Source organism: Lissotriton vulgaris, chromosome 6 (assembly GCF_964263255.1).
Source record: "Lissotriton vulgaris chromosome 6, aLisVul1.2, whole genome shotgun sequence".
Taxonomy (NCBI): Eukaryota; Metazoa; Chordata; class Amphibia; order Caudata; family Salamandridae; genus Lissotriton; species Lissotriton vulgaris.
The window spans coordinates 222345303-222365138 of NC_141694.1; the positions used below are offsets into that span (position 1 = coordinate 222345303).

General features: G+C 48.0%; 1 protein-coding gene across 2 annotated transcripts in view; it reads left to right on the plus strand.

Annotated features, from left to right (window-relative positions):
- Positions 1 to 19836, plus strand: part of UBXN2A (UBX domain protein 2A) — a 215705-nt gene that overhangs the window by 107462 nt on the left and 88407 nt on the right. For both annotated transcript variants that reach the window (XM_086926263.1, XM_086926262.1), the window contains exon 3: positions 8191 to 8329. In XM_086926263.1, coding sequence (XP_086782389.1) covers positions 8191 to 8329 — 139 coding nt within the window. The remainder of the gene's footprint in view (positions 1 to 8190; positions 8330 to 19836) is intronic.

A 19836-nucleotide genomic window follows, 5' to 3' on the forward strand; every position in this document is an offset into this window, starting at 1 on the left:
CTGAAAAAAACATAGGTTTTAGGAATGTTATAGTTAGCTGGACATTTCATTCATACAAAACCATAGAAATTGCTCCGTTATAGTTAGTTCAGCTAACTATAACTCGCGCCCCTGCAATGCACTGCTGATGACGTCACATATTACATCACTCATGTCATGGTCAGTGACATCACTGATGATATCACTGATGACATCTCAAATGACATCACTGATGACATTATTAATGATATCATCCATGTGATAAAGTGATGCATCTTCTCACACCCTAATATAACCTTTGATACACCCACTCTAAATTACAGACTGCTATTCTCAAAACTATAGACACTCCAACAGCAATAACTACATACACACTCACTGATTCTTAGGATTACACACACACATATCCAATCACTCACATGTACAGTCACTCGTACTTATGGTCTCTCAGTACAGGACTATCATATGCGCTCATACACCTATACAAACACTCACACAAACCTTAGACCCATCTCTCTCCTCCCTTTTTTAGGGAAGCTTACTGAGAAGTTTGTGAACGGGCATTTGTCTAGATACATCGAGAGCGCAGGGGTGCTTGATCCTTCCCAGTCGGGGTTTAGACCCAGGCACAGCACAGAGACTGCCTTACTGTCCGTCGCTGACGATCTTCGTATGCTACAGGATAAAGGGTTTTCCGTTATCCTGGTGCTCCTAGATCTGTCAGCGGCGTTTGACACTGTCTCACATGAGATCATGACCTCCAGACTAATTGACATCGGTCTGGAAGGCAAGGCGCTGGCCTGGCTAAGGAGTTTTTTTACCAACCGCACTCAGAGTCATACTGGGTCCATACCAGTCAGAGGAGGTTGAGATTTCAAAGGGGGTGCCACAGGGCTCCTGTTTGAGCCCAACGCTTTTTAACATCTATGTGGCACCCCTAGCTAACATCATGAGGTCTCATGGTTTCATCCCTGTATCGTATGCAGACGATACCCAACTCCTCTTCCCCTTTAAAACCTTGACCCCTGAGGTGCGTAACTCCTTTGCACAGGGAATGAAAGAGGTGGCACATTGGATGGCAGCAAATTTCCTTCAGTGTAACGTCTCTAAGACTGAGGTTATGCTCTTTGGAGAAGCCAAACGACTCTGGACTCCTGACTGGTGGCCTCAAGACCTAGGCCCAGTCCCCGTACCTAGAGTCGTTGTGAAAGATCTAGGAGTTAAATTGGATCAGGAGCTTGCCCTTAAACATCATGCCAATCAAGTTGTAAGCTCCTGTTTCCATGTCATTGGCCTTCTCCGACGGGTATTTCCCATGTTACCTGATACAACAAGGAAAACACTAGTACAGTCGCTAGTGTTAAGCAGACTGGATTATTGCAACGGTCTGTTGCTGGCCGCCAATGAGGACGTCATGACCAGATTACAAGTCGTGCAAAATACAGCTGCACGGCTTGTTTTCAATGCCCCAGCCCGTACTCCCTCTATGCCACTTCTAAACAAACTTCACTGGCTTACTGTAAAACAGAGGGTGTTGTTTAAAACATGCTGCACCATTCACAAATGCCTCATTGGCAAAGGTCCCGACTATCTGACCAAAAAGTTAATTCCCTATACCCCCTTGAGGTCTCTCAGATCTGGAGAGCAACAACTGTTATGTGTCCCCAGGTTCTGGAAATCTAGACAAGGGGGAAGGGCTTTGTCAGTAGCTGGGCCAAAGCTCTGGAATGATCTTCCCTATGACATCAGAGTGTGTAAGGAACATTTTCCTTTTAGAAAAAAATTAAAAACATTCTTGTTCAATTACTAGCTCTGTTAGGGCATTTGTTATACACTGGTCAGGGCTTTTGTTCTCAGATGTTGCCAAAAGGCGCGGAGATACTCCTTAGGGAGTCGAGTTCCTAGCGCGTTACAAGTCTGTAAATAAATAAATAAATAAATAAAATAAATAAATAAACACACCACCATTCATCCATAGAGGTACTCACACACCTAGCCAGTCATGCACATAATTAATCACACTTCCATTTACTCGCCTATACGGTTATATATACACACCAGCTCAAATACTCATACAAATACTAGCACATTCTTACGCTCTTATACAATCACTGATACAAGCACACACCCATCCATACAGCCACTCTCAGAATCACACACTTTCACTTATAGCCATTTATATACTCCAACACACATATGTAGTTACTCACACATGTACCACTGAGATATACATTCACTCACTAACATGGCCATAAACACAGTCACCCACCCATACAGTCCATCACAGATGCACTCTTGAAACCATGCACCCAGTGAATCACCCACTCACATCTATGCACAGTCACACACACCACACCAACATAAACACTCAGGCACCCATACAGATACTCAGACAACCAATCAATACCACATATAGACACTCATGTAGCTATTCACAAACCCATGTAGCCAGTTACACACAGACAGACGGATACAGACATTCACACAGTTTAGTCACTAACCCATGCATTCAGTAAGAAATGTTTAATGACTCACTTATAGTCAGTCACGCACCTACTAAACCATCCATTCAGACACATACACCCACTCATTCTTCAAAATGCCTTTCCCTAGATATATTAAACATATTTAAACTTTACAGAAACACACAGTCACTGGATGATGTCATTGCAAGGGCGCGAGTTATAGTTAGCAGAACTAACTATAACGGAGGAATTTCTATGGTTTTGTATGATTGAAATGCCCCGCTAACTATAACACCCCTGAAACCTAAGGTTTTTTTCAGTGGGAAAAAGAGATATATATTCACTGAAAAAACCATAGGTTTCACACAAGTTATAGTTAGGAATTAGCATTTAAAAAACCTATTAAATTCACTGAAAAAACCATAGGTTTCACACCAGTTATAGTTACCTGGAAATTTTACTGACCTAAAACCATTGAAATTCCCACGTTATAGTTAGTTGGACTCACTACTTGCGCGCCTGCCATGCACTGCTGATGATGTCACATATTACATCACTCATGACATGGTCAGTGATGTCACTCATGACATCACTGATGACACCATCCAGTAAATGTGTGTCTTTCTGAAAAATAAATTTGTTTTATATATGTATATGTAAAAGTTGATGGAAGAATAAATGTTTAAATAAGTGTCTAAATGGATGTTTTTTTAATAAAAATTGATTAGTTAACTGGCTTATTAAGTGTTTCTTAGTGAATACATATATTAGTGAGTAATGTTTAAATATTTATATATATGTATTAGTGTTTCACTTTGTGTATAAGTGGCTGCATGGGTTGGTGAGTAGGTACATGTGTAGGTATATGGGTTATTAGATTTTTTTTAGTATCAGTATGAGTGTTTGTATGGTTTGGTGGGGGTATTACTTATCACATAGATGCATGAATGACTAACTCTCTCTTTGTATGTGTTTTGAAGACAGCATATGTGCAGGACTGTATGGGTGGATGAGTGTGTATATGTGTGTGTTAGTGAGTGAATGACTGTCTCACTAGTGTCTTTATCAGTAACTACATATGTTTTGATCTAGTATATGTGAGTATTGATGTATATAAGTGAGTATATGTGAGAGTGAGATTTTGAAAGAGTTCCTGTTTAAATAATTATGTGTTTCTATAAGTGATTGTTTAAGAGAGTAAGTATGTGTAAGTTTCCTTAGAAGTAAGGTGGTAGTGTGTGTATAGCTGTATATGCAAATAAATGGATGTTCAATAGTTTACTTGCATGTGTGAGTATGTGTGAGAGTAACTTTTGGATGACTGTCGGTGTGTAACAGGATGTATAGGTGAATCACTACATATGATGAGTGAGTATATGTATGAGTGATTATATAGAACTGTTGGTGAATGAGTGGATGTGTATATAGATGGTGGAATTATTGAATTGGCTGTTGTAACTGGTATGGGTATCTCCATATTTTTGAAAATGTTAGTATCTATTTTTGAATATGTGTTTCAAGGGTTACATTACACTGGAAGGAGGTCTGTCACTCTGTCACAAGGATGGTGTCATCAGTGATGTCATTGACCATGTCATGAGTGATGTAATATGTGACATCATCAGCAGTGCTTTGCAGGCGCGCAAGTTATAGTGAGTCCAACTAGCTATAACGTGGGAATTTCAATGGTTTTATGTCAGTAAAATTTCCAGGTAACTATAACTGGTGTGAAACCTATGGTTTTTTCTGTGAATTTAATAGGTCTTTTAAATGCTAATTCCTAACTATAACTGGTGTGAAACCTATGGTTTTTTCAGTGAATTTCATAGGTTTTTTAAATGCTAATTCCTTTCTATATCGAGTTTGTAACCTACGTTTTTTTTTTTATTTGCGGTTTTGTGTGAGTATTAATTAGTATTATTGTTTGTAATAATATTTTGTAAAAATCTTTTATCATTTTTTCTTGGGGCGCTCTGGGTCCGCGCACCGGTAAGCTCTCCGAAAGCGCAACCAGAGCGCTACTTGCGTTCGTGTAAAAATAAATATGAATGAAAAGTAAATAATAACGCAAGACATTTAGTACCATACATATAAAAGCAGTATTTTTGAATAAGGAAATAAAAAATAATTTTGCATTTCCGTGAAACTATCAAAACGTAACTTCGGCGCGCCGCGTAAGCGCCCCCGGAAGCGCCTACATTCGCGCCGCGTATGCGCTCCCGGAAGCGCTCCGGTGCGCGCAGCGTCAGCGCGTCAAGTCATGTGACCTTAAAATAACACTTTTCATTGGTTGCTAACGTTTTTTTTTTTTACAAAGAATGAAATCCCCACCCATTTCCTTCACTTCTTCTTTCACTTTTGTGACTGAAAGACCTGACTTTTTTCTCTCCGATCTTGCTTGGTTAATCATGGCTGCAAACCATCCAGCAGTGAAGATGAGCCTGAATTCATTGATGAAGAGCATCCTAAGCCAAAGGTGAAAGAGCATTTCATCTGGAATTTTTTTTCCATACCAGATGACCAGAAAAAGGTGAATCCTCCAAGTGGAGTGCAGGATCTGCCATACAGTCCTGTCACGGGGTGACCCCACTAAGAAATATTCTTTTGGGAACTCCACCATGCTTCGCCATGTGGAGAGGAGGCACCCCCATAATTTTGCCCGGGAAAGTGTCAGGGCTCTGGCACAAGAGGTTCCCAGTGATGGGGCCTCTACATCCACCGGAGGAGCAACTACTTCTGTGAGGGGGCGATCGCATGAGCTGGTTCCAAACGTTCAGCCTGCATTCAACAAAGGTGTCCTGAAATGCAGATACTGCGATCAACTACTTACCTTTGGGGAGCAAAGTGTCCTGCTCATGGTTCGAGCATTGGAGAACCATTGCTGCCGTTCTTATCCCTAATTTCTTTTGTTTTTTTTGCTCCTGTTGAGCAGTTTCCATTCCCTGTTTTTGTTTCTGTTCTAAAAAAAAAGAAGAAAAAAAAAGTTCTTTTCAGAACTACCTCCAATTCTCCTCAAAGAGCTATATTCTTAAAAAATGAAAAAGAGTAAGTGAAGTGGAGTGCATTGATAATGGAAAGGAAAATGAGTAAGAAAGAACAAAAAGGTATGAGAGTATAAAGGAAGTGAAGTAGGGGTACTGAAAGAAGGTGAGTGTTGGGAAGGAAAGTAAGGAGAAGGAGAGTGAACATGGGGAATGTGGATATTCAAAGAAAATGTTGAAAAGGAACGGGGGTGTGGAAGGGTAAGAAAAGATGCATTGCTAGAGTTGCATCATTTTTGTGACACACTCCAGCAATGCATCACTTTTGCGCTTACAGATATGTCTGAAATACTGACGTATCTGTAAGAACTTCCGACCTACTACGTCATGAATTTAATATGACGCCACCGGAGCGTCACTTTTAGTGACGCACCAGTGCTGTAAAAAATGCACCTTATTCAGTCATATTTACAAAGTGACGCATCTAGGTAGATGCGTCACTTTGTAAGCCCCTGCGCCACATTATACCTACTTTCAGGTGTAATGTATGCAAAAGGGACGTATTGACGCAAGAAAGGGTCGTAGAGGTGACACAGTGAATAAACTGGGTTTTCCCCATGCTACGCTCCCTGGTCCGCTCCCCGGAGCGCGTACCGGGCGCTCCCCCCGCGCAAATCGATTTTTTTTTTTTTGCCCCGCGGGACCCTATTATAGCCCCCACATCAAACCTAGGGGGTCAGGGTGGGGTCTACCCTGCCCCCTTATGGTCATTTCCCCCTTTGTTTTTGCCACCTCTTGTGTCCCGATCCTACCGAGACACAAGATGGCAGCCGCTCCGGACTGTTTGGAATGTTTACAGACACCCGAGAGCCAATCAGCTTTCCACACGCAAGTCGCGTAGCGCGCCCGGCGCGCTCCCCGGTGCGCGCCTATAGATATATATATTTTTTTTAACCTAAATTACTCAAAAACCACTGGAGCACATATCTTGAGACATAGCAAAGGCACATCGGGCTACCATTCCCTACAATTTTGCCAAGTTTTGTGGAAATCCATTCAGCCGTTCGGGCTAAAAGTGAGTTCGACCGCCCTATGGAAATTAACATGTCGAAAACACGTTTTGGGACCCCCCTTTTATCTCGGCCCCCGCTTGACGAATCCCCCCAAACTTTCAGGGAAGGACCGGAGCGGAGCGGGCCACCTACTTTGAGAAATTCGCTAAGATTCGTCCACCGGCGCCAAAGTTATTCCCAATAGAATGTTGCGGATTTCTTATGGAAAGTAGATCCTAACTATAACTACCTACTGGCCACCGCCAGTAGGAGATGTGTATATATATATATATATATATATATATATATATATATATATATATTTTTATATATATATTTTTTTTATATATTCTATATTTTGTTATAAAAAAATCCCCTTTAACCTTTGTCACATCCGAGTACTATGAACTCCCAAACATCCTTCTGAAACTTCCCCCTCCTTTTTAGCCATTTCGCTCAAGTAGCAGGCACCCACGACCACTCCTTTCTTTGCTTACACTATTTAGAACATAAGAAAAGTAGACCACAAACCTGACATAACTAATTCACAAGGGGGAAAAAAACACATTACTAATCGACAATTACACTGTAATCTTGGGTTCCTGAGTAGCGTGTTACTCACTGCAAAGTGCTTCAACACATTGTCGGAGGTAGTAAGCACTGTATAAATACATTTATCTGAAGAGTGCGTGAAAATGCTCTAGGAGGCAGGGCATCTTCGTTAGTTTCAGCAGGTCAGACTCAGGCCTTACAAGAACAGTAGTTGCCGCAATTAAATTGGGGCCAGTGCATCCTTGACTCCTGTGCTTAGTGTTGCGTAAGAATTGGCGTCTGGAGGAAGTGCACAAAAAGAGTGCCAACTGGAGCTGGGACACACAAGTCAAAATGTACTTTGTTACGTTTGTACCCTTTAAAGTTTAGGGCGGCCTTCAAATTTAAAAAAAACTGTTTGATTTACGCCACCTACTCCTAGTATGGATATAAGTGGCAGCCTTTCTAGTGTTCACCTTTTGTTTCAAGATGCTCTTCACACCCTTGGTAAGGAAAGCAAAGAGCAAGGGCAGAAACTCTGGGTTTCTTCCCTTGAGGCGTAAAGAATGTATTCTGTATGTATAGGTGTTTGTAGAGCACAAACCTATCTAGAAAATATTGGAGTGCTGAACAATACCTGGAGTTTCTAGGGAAGAAGGTGTAAATGGGTGAGTATATCTTGTGGGGATATGTTTTCTTAAGAGGTAGGTTGTCAGTACTGATGTTTCCTCTTTTCCCTGCTTAGGAGAAGGCAGACTTGCTACAGTGCTGCTCCTTATATCGAACCAATAAATTAATAATCTTGAGCTTGAGATCAGCGATTGTGGCACATCCATTACACCTCGGTTTGGTAGCCCATCAACTATGTGAAACTCTGAACCATGAGTGAACATGCTCGCCCCCCCACGAACTACAGGCGATGGGGGAGACCCTATTGTGTCATGTCTCCTTTGGTGACCTGGAATGATTCTAAGGGTAAGCCTATATGGAGGTTTGCTCACAAGAGATTCTTTTACACGAAAGTAAAATGTCGGTTGCACCAATCGCCTTTCATTCATAAGCTCTTTTCTGGTTATTCCTACTTGGAAATGTTACCTGTATTAAAAATAAATGGCAGAATTGTTAGTTACTTTTACCTGTCTAAATTTAATAGTAACCTTTCAATTTAATATTCCGTTTCAGAACTTCCAGGCAACGTTTTGGCAATCGGATGCAGAATAGTACAGTGCGAAAGCGATGTAATTCTTTCGTTGAATCTCTCTTTGAAGATGCTCATAATACTGATGATGTGCAAGCATCAGCATCTGAAGTGAAGAGTCGGGTATGTTTTGATACCTTCTGCTTTAATTGATTATCTTCTGCTTGTTGTAATTGTTGTCCTTTCATTTAAATAGAAAGGGTGGACTTCTTTGTGTGTCACATTTAAAAGTAGCATTGACAGACTCTTAGGTTTTGCTCTTGCTAAAATGTGAATAAGTTACACTGAACCTCACAAAAGAGGACCAGTTTACTGCCATGTTCCGCCCAACGAGTCTGTGGTCTCCTAAAGTGGAGTTAAGAGTGTATTTTTACGCTCTGAGGAGGAGTAAGATCCGTGAGCACTGGGTACCTGCCGATCTTGTGATATTTTTATGATATTTGCAGTTTGGTTTCAAGATGTTTTACACCTTTTGACAGGTAACATTTTTAGGTCAAGCCTACTAGACAGCACATGCGATTTTTGTTGCGAGGCATCTTTTGTCTTACCAAGAACATGGAAGGGTTTGGAATCTGCCCATTGCTTATCATTGGTTGGCTTTCCATGTCACTCTCATTTCCCTACTTCTAATTCGTGCCCCATCTTGTCAATCTTGTATTTGTGCCTCCCATGGAGCATTGCCTCTTTTCCATCACTTTCATTGGCAGGCATCTTTTGCTTTTCAAGCACTCAGGGCCCGATGTAGGTAGCCCTTTACCGATCGGAATCGGCCGAAAATACCGATTTTCGGCCGTTTCCGATCGGTAAAGGGCTATCGAGATGTAGGGGCACATTTTCGGTAATTTTACCGAATCGTTATCATTACCGAATCGGTAAATTTACCGAATCAGTAATATTTACCGATTCGGTAATAACGATTCGGTAAAATTACCGAAAATGCAATGTAGGTAGCCAATGTTCCATCAGCACATGGCTTACAGAATCGGTATTTTACCATGGAATACAAATCCATGGTAAAATACCGATTCCTGTGTACATGCACATCTGTGCATGTACACATGTGCCATGTGACAGACAGACGTGCCCTTAGGGCATGTCTGTGTGCCACATTGCACACATGCCCGTTTTGGGGGTGCTAGAGGGTGTCAAAGTGACACCCCCTGCACCCTTGCCAAATTCGGTATTTACCGATTCGGTAAATACCGATTCGGTATTTGACTTTAATCCTATGGGCTTCAAAGGCCCATAGGATTCAATAGCAAATACCGATTCGGTATTTACCGAATCGGTAAATACCGAATTTGTAAGGAATCGGTAACGATTCCAGATGTTGGGACCTACATCCCATTTACCGATTTTGAAATACCAAATCGGTAAAATTCGGTATTTCAAAATCGGTAAATGGGATTTACCTACATCGGGCCCCAAATTTTTCTTTTGTGTTGGGCACTCCATGAGAGTGCATGTGTTTTTTAGTTGTTTCCCTTATGTACATTTCCACTCTGCATTGGTCTCCGTCGACTTTCCTCTTTTCCCTCTCCTATGCGCTTCTCGCCATTGCCTTTCCAACCCCACCCACTGTATTGCTGACTCGTCCCTTCTGCTCTCTCTATGTTGCTTTATGCCGGTCTCCACTACCCTCACCCTTGTTGCTTTCATGTTCGTAACTGACACTTTCCCCAGTGTTTCTTCTGCCTTACCCTCACTTTAGTCATTTAGAAAATAAAAACTTACTGATCCAACTCAGGTTGTTAACTAAAAAGAAAAATTTCTTGTGTCTAAGATTAGTGTAGTTTGAGACTTAATTTTCTAACCGGAATTATGTTTTACTTTTCGTGATGTGATCATCATGTGACAAGAAAAAAGCAGAAAAGGATCCTCAGACTTGGCATTTTATGCCTTTGCGACTTGCCTACCGACTGAGATCAAGGGTACCATCTTTTTTTTTTTTTAAACTTTATTTTTGTCGCAGACAATGATAGTATATAACAGTTGCGCCGACAGTTACAAAAAATCAACAACATTATGGCCAATAACATACTGCTGTGTACACGGCCCTTCAGCCCACAACCCGAAGGCCGGGCGGCGATAGGTGGTAACATGGAAGCCAGGTCTTGAACCTAGCCATGTAACTGCGCGGCAGGATATTCTAATCCGCTTTTATTTTTTCTTTTATACAGATTACCCCCCAACTCCCCAATGGAGCCCTCCCCCCCAAAACTTCGGCATTCGTGACTAAAACATGTGTACACAGGTCGTTCACCTCATTATGGCACTCCTTTCGGCAGAAAAAGCAGCGATCATTACGTATATTAGGCATGAAACTTGCAGATACCAAGACACAATTCCTCTCAGGTGTATCCTACATGTGCGTGTGCGGTCAGGCACTCCCCTGACTCACTGCCCATCCTCACCCTCCCCACCACCTTCATCCTCAGACCCTGTGTCCCCGGGAGTGAACAACTCCGCACTTGTTCCATCCGAGTCCTCGGCTGCCTCTCCCACCTCTCGCATCATTCTCCACGCAAGCAGGTCGTCCTGCAGCTTCTCATCCCTACGCACTGTTTGCATAAAGGTTTCCTCCGCCAGGGTCCATTCCCCCACATCTCTAAGCCACTGTGACATCTCTGGGGCCCTCTGTCCCATCCATGTGATGGCCACCCTCCTCCTTGCCAGTACTAAAAGCAGTTGCAACATCTTGTAGGACAAATTACACTTCCTGGGCTTGGGGACTAAGGCTAACAAGCAGTGAAGGGGGGTCAGCTCCATCCGGAGGTCAGTAACCTTATGAATGTGTGCCACTACTGATTGCCAGAAGGTGTGAACCAGCGGACACTCCCACGCCAGATGAAGGAATGATGCACCTGACGCGCCACACCTAGGGCAGTCATCGCGCTTGTCCGGGGCAATACGCTTCAAGGTAACCGGAGTCACATAAGTTCGGTGTAAAAAGTTAAAGTGTGTCAGTTTGAACCGTGCATTGCACGACACCTTCCGGGTGAGGGTACCGATGCGTTTGCGCTGTGCCGGGTCCAGCACAGTTCCCAGGTCAGCCTCCCAAGCCGCCCACGCCAGGGGCACCGGCGGGGTGGAGTCCAGCCGCATGGCCGAGTACAATAGGGTTATCAGCTTCCTGCCCCTACCACAGGAAAGGATGACATTGAGGGTATGGGACACAGAGGGCGCATCAGGGAACTGCGGCCAAGTGTCCCGAGCCAGCGCATGGAGGCCCCTGTACTGTAGAAATTGGCCCTCACCGAGACCGAACGTCTCCGTCGCCCTTTCGATAGATAGAAACGTGTCGTCCGGGTAGAGATCCGCCAACAGCTCACACCCACCCGCTCTCCATTCATGGAATGGCATGTGTACCTCCATGTCCACCACTGGGGCCATAATCCATATCGGCAATTCCCTGTGGAAGGGGGCCCTCCGTAGGATTTTTTCCACCACACGTTGCCAAATGGCTGCGGTGTGGCGCACTATATACGGCAGTGTCGCGTCCGCTCCCCTGCCTCGCATCAGGGCCATCTGTACTGTTCTTTCATCCGCGCTCCCCGCGAGGAGCCGCAGTTCCCAGGTGTCCGCATCCGCGAACCACCTGGCCGCTGGCAACAGCTGAGCTGCATAGTAGTAGAGGTCGAATCTCGGCGCCTCCAACCCCCCCTCCTCCCAGCTCCGGACAACCGTGTGTAAAGCAACCCTACTACGCCTGCCCGCCCAGAGTAAGGACGTAAGGAGTGTATTGAGAGTGCGGAACATCCGCGGGGGAAGTGGGCACAGTGAATTCTGCAACACATATAGCACTCGCGGCAGCATCACCATTTTCGCCACTGCCAGTCGTCCCATCAGGGAGAGAGGCAACTTGTTCCAGAATGCCACTGACTGTTGTAGGGACTGCACCACCCTGTCCGCATTGCGGGCCAGCAATTGTTCGTCCGACGACGCCACCTGTATCCCCAGATAGCGGAAGGCCTCCAGTTCCCATCGCAGCCCCAGGCGTGGCAAGTCCCCGCGCGCGTCCACATCACATCCCGCTAGGGGGAAGACCAGGGACTTCCCTGCATTGATACGCAGGCCCGATGCCGCGCCAAAACGGTCCAGTATCTGAAGCAAAACCGGTAGCGCTTCCTGCGGAGATGTTAAGTAAAATAGAGCATCGTCCGCATACAAGGACACTGTATGGACATTGCTCCCCACCTTGATTCCCCATTGGGCCATCGTGGTACGGACTTCCACCGCCAATGGCTCAATTGCCAGTGTGAACAGGAGTGGCGAGAGGGTCATCCCTGGCGGGTGCCTCTCCCCAACGCCCAGTCCTCCGAGCGTGCGGCCCCAAGTTTGACTCTGGCTCGAGGCGCCCGATACAGTATCTGGATCCACTTGCGAAACACGGGCCCCAGTCCCACCCGTTGAAGCACCTCCGATAGGTACCCCCAGCTAACCGTGTCAAATGCCTTGGCCAAGTCTATCGAAACTAGGACCTGGGGGTCCTCCCTATCGCGCACCTCATGCATAATATGGGTTAATCGCCGTAGATTCATCCCGGTGTTGCGTCCGGGGATGAACCCACACTGGTCCTCGTGGACCAATTGGACCATGTACGGCGCCAACCGAGTGGCTAAGAGTTTGGTCACGATCTTGACATCCGTGTTAATCATTGTGATAGGGCGGTACGCCGCAGGGTCATATCCATCACCTCCCGGCTTTAGAAGCATGCAGATCTCACCCTGGTACATTGTGGGCGGAAGAGCGCCCTCCTCCAGCGCCGTATGGAAGACTTGGAGGAGGAGGGGGCCAAGGACATCCCCGAATGCGTGGTAAAACTCGGAGGGAAACCCGTCTCCCCCCGGGGATTTCGCCGTCGGTAAGCCTGCCATCGCCACCCGCACCTCGTGGAGTGTCAAGGCCCCATCTAATTCCTCCGCGGCCTCTCTCGGAAGGGCCGGTAGAGTCACTCCTCGGATGTAAGACTGATAGGATGCCTCCGTGACCAGCGGATCTGCCGTATACACCTGCTGCAGGTGTGTTTTGAGGACCCGCAATATACCTGACTCCGAATGGACCATGACTCCATCAGGGCCCCTCAGGGCCGCTATCTGAACCGGGGTCGCTTCCTTCTTCAAAATCCAGGCCAATAACCGGCCGGATTTGTCCCCCTCCCTGTGGAGGCGCTGTCTAAATTGACCCAGCGTGTATCTGTCGAGGCGCGTAAGTATATCATGCACTTGCGCCTGGGCTTCCCGCTCCAGGGCTAGTTCCGGGTCCCCAGGGTTTGGTGAGGCCTGCTGAGTCCGCAGGGAGTCTTCGGCCTCTCGCAGTTTGCGGGTCAGCTGTCGGCGGACTCCGTAGGTGAGAGCCATGCATTCACCCCGTACCACTGCCTTCAGAGCCTCCCATTTCGTCGACAGGGGCACGTCGTCTCCCTCCCAATTCAGGTCTACGTAAGTAGTGAGTGCAGTCTGCACATGATCTCTGCCCAATGGGTCCTGTAGGAGGTCCGCGGGCATCCGCCATGTACGAGGGTGGCAAGGCTGGTCGACGTCCTGCGTAGCGCACAACACCGGGGAGTGGTCAGACAGGAAGCGGGCCAGGTGGGTGACCTGTAGGGAGTACAACGCATCTATATTTGCGGCGAGGACCCTATCTAGCCTGCTATGGGTGTCGTGTGTAGGGGTGTAACAAGTATACAATTTCTGTGACGGGTGACTCTGGCGCCACACATCTACCGCTCCCAAGTTTGCCATGACCTCGCGCAGTCTCGCCGTCATGCGAGGCTTCGTCCCCGCTCGGGGAGGATGCCTATCCAGGACCGGGTCCAAGACGCAGTTGAAGTCTCCGAACCACAGGAGAGGGCTGTCCACGTCCGACACTAAGACATCTTGCATTCGTGGGTAGAAGGTCGCGTCATCTACGTTAGGCGCATATGTATTAAGTAGCGTAAGGTCCCTGCCATTCAACAGCACCCTCAGCAGCAGGTACCTACCCTCAGTGTCCGCCTCCGCATACTGTACCGCGAGGGGGACTCCGGGCGCTACCCAGATCAAGACCCCACGCGCATACGTCGAAAAGGAAGAGTGAAAGACCTGACCCCGCCATTTTTTAGCAAGCTTTTGCGCCCCCTCCTCATTCAGATGCGTTTCTTGCAAACATGCAATCGATATGCCATGCCGCCGAAGGAAGGATAGGACCCTATATCGTTTGGTACAAGTGCCCAACCCACGCACATTCCACGTTAAAAATTTGTACCCCATGTTTCCTGTAAGTGCCCAGCCGGGCCATGCAGTCTGCTGCCAAAATACCGCCTCCTAGGGTCCTGAACAGTGATACACATGATGCCTATACCAACATTTTTAAACAGTTTCCCCCCTGCCTCCCCCCCCCCCCCCCCCCAAAATTGCAACATCAGCAGAACATCCCCCCCCTCCCCCACCCACGAGCAGGATAACGACAACAACCCAACCTGTCAACCCGCCCTTCCCCCGCTGGTGCCAGCACGTGCACAGCCTCCCCACACACCCCTCACAACCCATCACACACTCACGCAACTACTAACTGCATACACCCCCCCCCCCCCCCCCCCCCAGCTCCCCGCATGACCCAATGCATGTATTTGAATTCTCCCGGCTCCGGACCAACTGTAGTCGACCATACAGGACCAATTCCAACAGTTGTACCCCCGTCTCCCGAACATTAATCAATTCCCACACTGCAAATCCACCGGCCCCCCTCTCCCCCCCTAAATGCAATGTCTGGTGGCTCCTGGAACAATGTCAAACCAGTGTCCACCCATACTCCTCTCCACCCCGGGAGCCACAGCAGCCATCCAAAGACAAAGTATATACGGCTCCTACATCACCTCAGGGCGGGCCATTCACCTCCAGGGCCCCAGCTCCCCCAGTCTCCTGAATCACCAGGTCCGATGGTGTCCTGTCCGGCACCGCAGCTGGTATCGTGTCTGGGACCAGGATTTCCGTAGGTTCCAGCGGGTTTTGAGACTCCGCCCCGGCCCCCTGTAGCAAGGGTTCCAGGAGCATTCCTCCATCAGCCCCAACCGTGATTCTAGGTTCCTCAGCGTGTTCCGACTTAGAGCGTCGTCTCCGTCCGCCTCGGGGCCTCCGCTGTTGCTGGGGTCGGCTCCCCCATGTCTCCTTGGATCCACCACGGGCTCCCGGTGGAACCCCGTCTCCCCTAACCTCCAACCATTCCCATACCTCCTCCGGGGATTCAAAGAAGTGTGCCTTGCCCTGTGCCAGCACCTTGAGTTTGGCGGGATACAGCAGCATGTATTGCAACTGCATCGCCCGGAGCTTCTGTTTAACCCCCAAAAAGGATTTCCTCATCTCCTGAACCTGGTGGGTATAGTCTGGGTATATTGAAATCCGGCTATTTTCAATGGTTAGGTCCGGTTTTTCCCTCGCCGCTCGCAGGATGCAGTCCCGATCCCGATAATTCAATATCTTGGCGATCAGAGCTCGCGGCGGGGCCCCCGGCTGCGGCGGGGGGAACCAGGGCCCGGTGAGCCCTCTCGATGACAAACACTTCCGAGAGACCTTGCGGGCACATCTTCGCTCTAATCCATGTTTCCAGGAAACGTTCAGGATCTCCCGCCTCCATCCTCTCCGGTACCCCTAGGACTCTAATGTTGCTGCGACGCGCCCTCCCTTCCGCGTCCTCAGCTCTCCGTTCTAAGGCTCCAGTCGTCGCTGTAAGGTGTGTGACCGTCTTCTGGAGAGAGGCTACCTCCCCCTGTAGCTGCTCGATATTGGCCTCCGCATCTGTGACTTTGTCCGCCACCTTGCGGAGGTCCGTCCGCAGGAGATTGACGTCGATGGAGACTGTTTCTATTTGCCTCTCCAGCGCTGTGTGGGAGCCCTGGATAGCCTTTAGGAGTTCCGCACGGGTGGGCTCACCGGAGCCCCCTGGATCCTCATCCTGGCCTGATTGGCGTGTAATCCTTTGGGGCTGTAGTCTCTGCGTGGTATACTGGGTGATCGTGTTGGCCTGTGACGATCGGGACGCCCTGTCCTTACGCATCTTCGGGTTGATCCCAACGCAGGGATAGCTTTATGGCAGCAGCAAGCCCAATCTCGCCTCCACCGTCTGTGAAGAGTTCCGTGTGGAGTCGCGCTCAAGCACCCAGCCTTGCACGGTCAGTCTGGCTTCCACACTCCCCCAACACTCCTGTTACAGGCAAGGCACTGTCGGGAAGCGTCGTGCCCCAGCAATAAGAAATCCGGTAACCACACCTCGCCAGCTGGGTGGCGTGGTCTCGTCAAGGGTCCCTGTGGCCCCCAGTGGGTGCGGCGCTGTGTCCCCTCGTCCAGCCGGGCTCCACAGGGAGGAGGCCACTCCACTCTCCGCACCCGGCTAGTATGGGCTGAGTAGTTTGTGTGCCCTGATCTCCCCGCTATCAGTTAGGAAGGGGGGGTCCCCCAGGCGCCCCACCTCCGCTCCGCAATCAGGAGTCCAATCTGCGCCCCTCGACCAGTAGAGTCCTCAGCGGCCCAGGGCCCCCGCCGGTAATCAGTGGGGGGATCTTGCGCCCCTCCCCCCCTGCGCTCCAGGATGCAGGTAGGCCCGGGAGAACTGTACCGGCCTCGTGTGATCAGTCAGGGGCTCAGCGTTCGTGACTGCGCCGGTCACTCTGCCCGTCTGCGCTCCTCTGAGCCCCCAGCCCGCTCTCACCTCACGGCCACGCAGCTTCTACTTCTGGGACCCGGGCCTGCAGGCGCCGCCGGTCACTCCGGTGTCCACGGCCCGACGACCGACCCCAAGATGGCGGCCCGGTGGGGGAGGGGCACGCTCCGGTCCGCAGCTCTCCAGTCGGTCCCCCGCTCCGGGGTGGTAGACCCTCGCCCAGGCCGGCAGCCGCACAGTCGGGCAAGCGCACGCCGGGGCGTCCCCACGGGTCCCGACCCCCTTGTCCGCCAGCCGGTGCTCGCGGTCTTCTGCACCTGGGCCGAGCTTTCTCTTGGGACGTCTCTCGGGCCGGCGCCGTCCGCCGCTCATGGCTCCGTCCCCCGGGTCAGTGTCCAGGCCCGGGACAATCTCCTCAAGTCCCCCGTCGGCCCACCGAAGCACTTTAGGATATGGCCACTCCCGGCCGAACAGGCCCAGACCACGGGCTCGCGTAGGTGAGGCGGCCGCTCTCTAATCACCGGGGCTGCTCCGCGGCCACTCCGCTATTCCCGCCAGCCGAGATTCGGCCAGAATGGTCCCCACACCTTCCGTAATATGTCCGGTCGCTCAGGATGGCACACCAGAGCCTGGGCAGGATTATCAACAGGATTTTCGGGTCCGCAGGACGGGAGCTGGCAGAGCTCACGTCCTGTCGGCCATGCTGCTTGGCCACGCCCCCCAAGGGTACCATCTTTAGCTGTTCTCCAAAGGGCCCTGGGATTAGAGCTTTTCCTTTTACTATGTCCTATGGTCAGTCCTGGTGCCCAAATGACATAGCCTTCATATCTGACCTGCAACCAGCACTTCTGTATTGAATCTTATACTTTTATACTAGCATTAATACGTCGAAGGGAGACGGGCTGGGACAGATCTGAGCCTATTAGACTTTAAGGCTTTTCCTCCTGGAATATTGTGAGAGTAATGCCTTGGTGAGAGTATCACTGATAAATTGACCCATGAATAGTTGTATTTGGAGAGATACATCACCCTTATTTTTCTCTAACTGTAACTTCCCTCTTGATCGTCAGTTCTGTCCAATGTAACATTTAGATCTGATGTGAAACTCTGCACTGTTTTCTTTGCTCTCTTGTTATCTTCCAGTGTATTTTGTTATTTTTCATTGGGTTTAACCATAGTTTTCTTTTATGCATACTGAATGAGTTGGCCGGAGTATTGGAGCTAGTTTACAAATAATTTGTATCTTTTTGGTCGGACCGCATGCTCTGGTAAAGACAGGGTAGGTAGTATTTTCCTCTGCATGGTCTGTTAAGGAGGTCTGGTATGCTTTTCCACAATTATGTGGTTGACAATCAATTCACACATGTTGCTAATTTGGCAAGCCAATGCTTTGGTTACGGCATCCAGTCACCTTCTGATGCTGATGTGCAGACCTCACCCATTCCTGGATGGGCACACCAAACTAAGGCGGCAAGAAAAGTTCTGCATCTTATTTAATGCTATTGTGCAATTTAATGTATTTCGGTTTTTTGCAAAAATATAAAAATAAAGGATTGGCCCACCACTCAGGCACACCAGCTCTGGCACTAAAGTGCACTCCTTTTCAAGTGGCTGTTTACCTGTGATCTTGCAAAATAGCTTAATTCACAGTCCAAGACAGCCAATAAATGAAGGGGTCTGACCTATTGCCCAATGTTATATGCTGTTGTGGGTATAGTAAAGTGTAAATGACACTTGGAGCACTGTATAAAGAAGGTTAACTTGAAATCCCATATACGTATGTAAATATGTGTGCATTTTAATGTTTAACTTTCTGGAAAACATGAAGCTTGTGATACAGCTAAGGTGTTCTTTAGGACAGATCTAAAAATATGTTGAGGTTGCAAGTCATCTAGAATGCTGCTGTAAGAACGTGTTCGAACACCCTGTATCAAGACCACATTACACCTGCTCGAAGACTAATCCAATGGCTATCTGGGTGAAGATTACATTATCCATGCTCCTGGAGTCTACTCTGGTCCTAGATTCTGCTCAGTCCAGTTTCTGAATGGCTAATGTTAAAAAGCAGCAGTGGACAGCATTCTGATTGCCCTGGATAGAGACAGCTGCTGCATCTTCGATTTTATTCGATCTCTCTGGCTTTTCATTCTATCGACCATCCTGAAATCATAACCGGACTCCACAAGATGATGATTACCTCTCCGTTGCGCAATTGGCTCTGGTCCTTTTTTTGTTGTTTAATAAGCAGCTTCTTTACGGCCCTTCATTATTTTTTCCGTGTGCTCAGCTATGAAGTACCACATGTTTACTTTCTCAGCCCTGATTAGGTATTTTTTCGGTTCTCTTTTTGTGAAGGTGGTTCACACATTTGATCTTCTGCCTAGTTGCCACCAATTCTAGGCTCCCTTCTAGTTATCAAGGTCTGGTATCTGAGTGTTCCTTTTGATAAATCGATATCCCTTATACCTCACAAAAATAAAATTACATCTACCTGCTTTCTACTATTGAAAACACTGAATATCCTCACCGTTCCTACATTCTGAGGGTAAGCCTATGGTTGTCCAAAGAGCGAGTTCCTCCAATTTGGACTGGATTTGCAACGTGTCTTGGTTTCCCTACATTTCTAATATCTAGACCTGAACTATACAGTATGTAGTGACTCGCCTCATGCTTTGGTTACGCTCTCTCACTACTGTTTTATTCCATCTAGGCAGTCTCTGGTTATGGTGAGAAAAATGATTTTCCTTTAGTTCCCTCCTGTTTAGTTCACTGTGCAGCCTTTACGACTGGGCCATTTACCTTCAAAACCGATTTCAAGCATCAGCCCAATCAAATGGTCTTATATCCTCTTTATGTGCCTTAAAGGCACCTCACTTTTTCCATACCCGCATGGAACATAATTTCTTTTCTTACAAATCCGCCACCTCCCGGGACAGTCGTTCACTATCGCTCTGCGCTGTTTCTTTCATTCTGTTCTTTCGCTGATAGCTGCT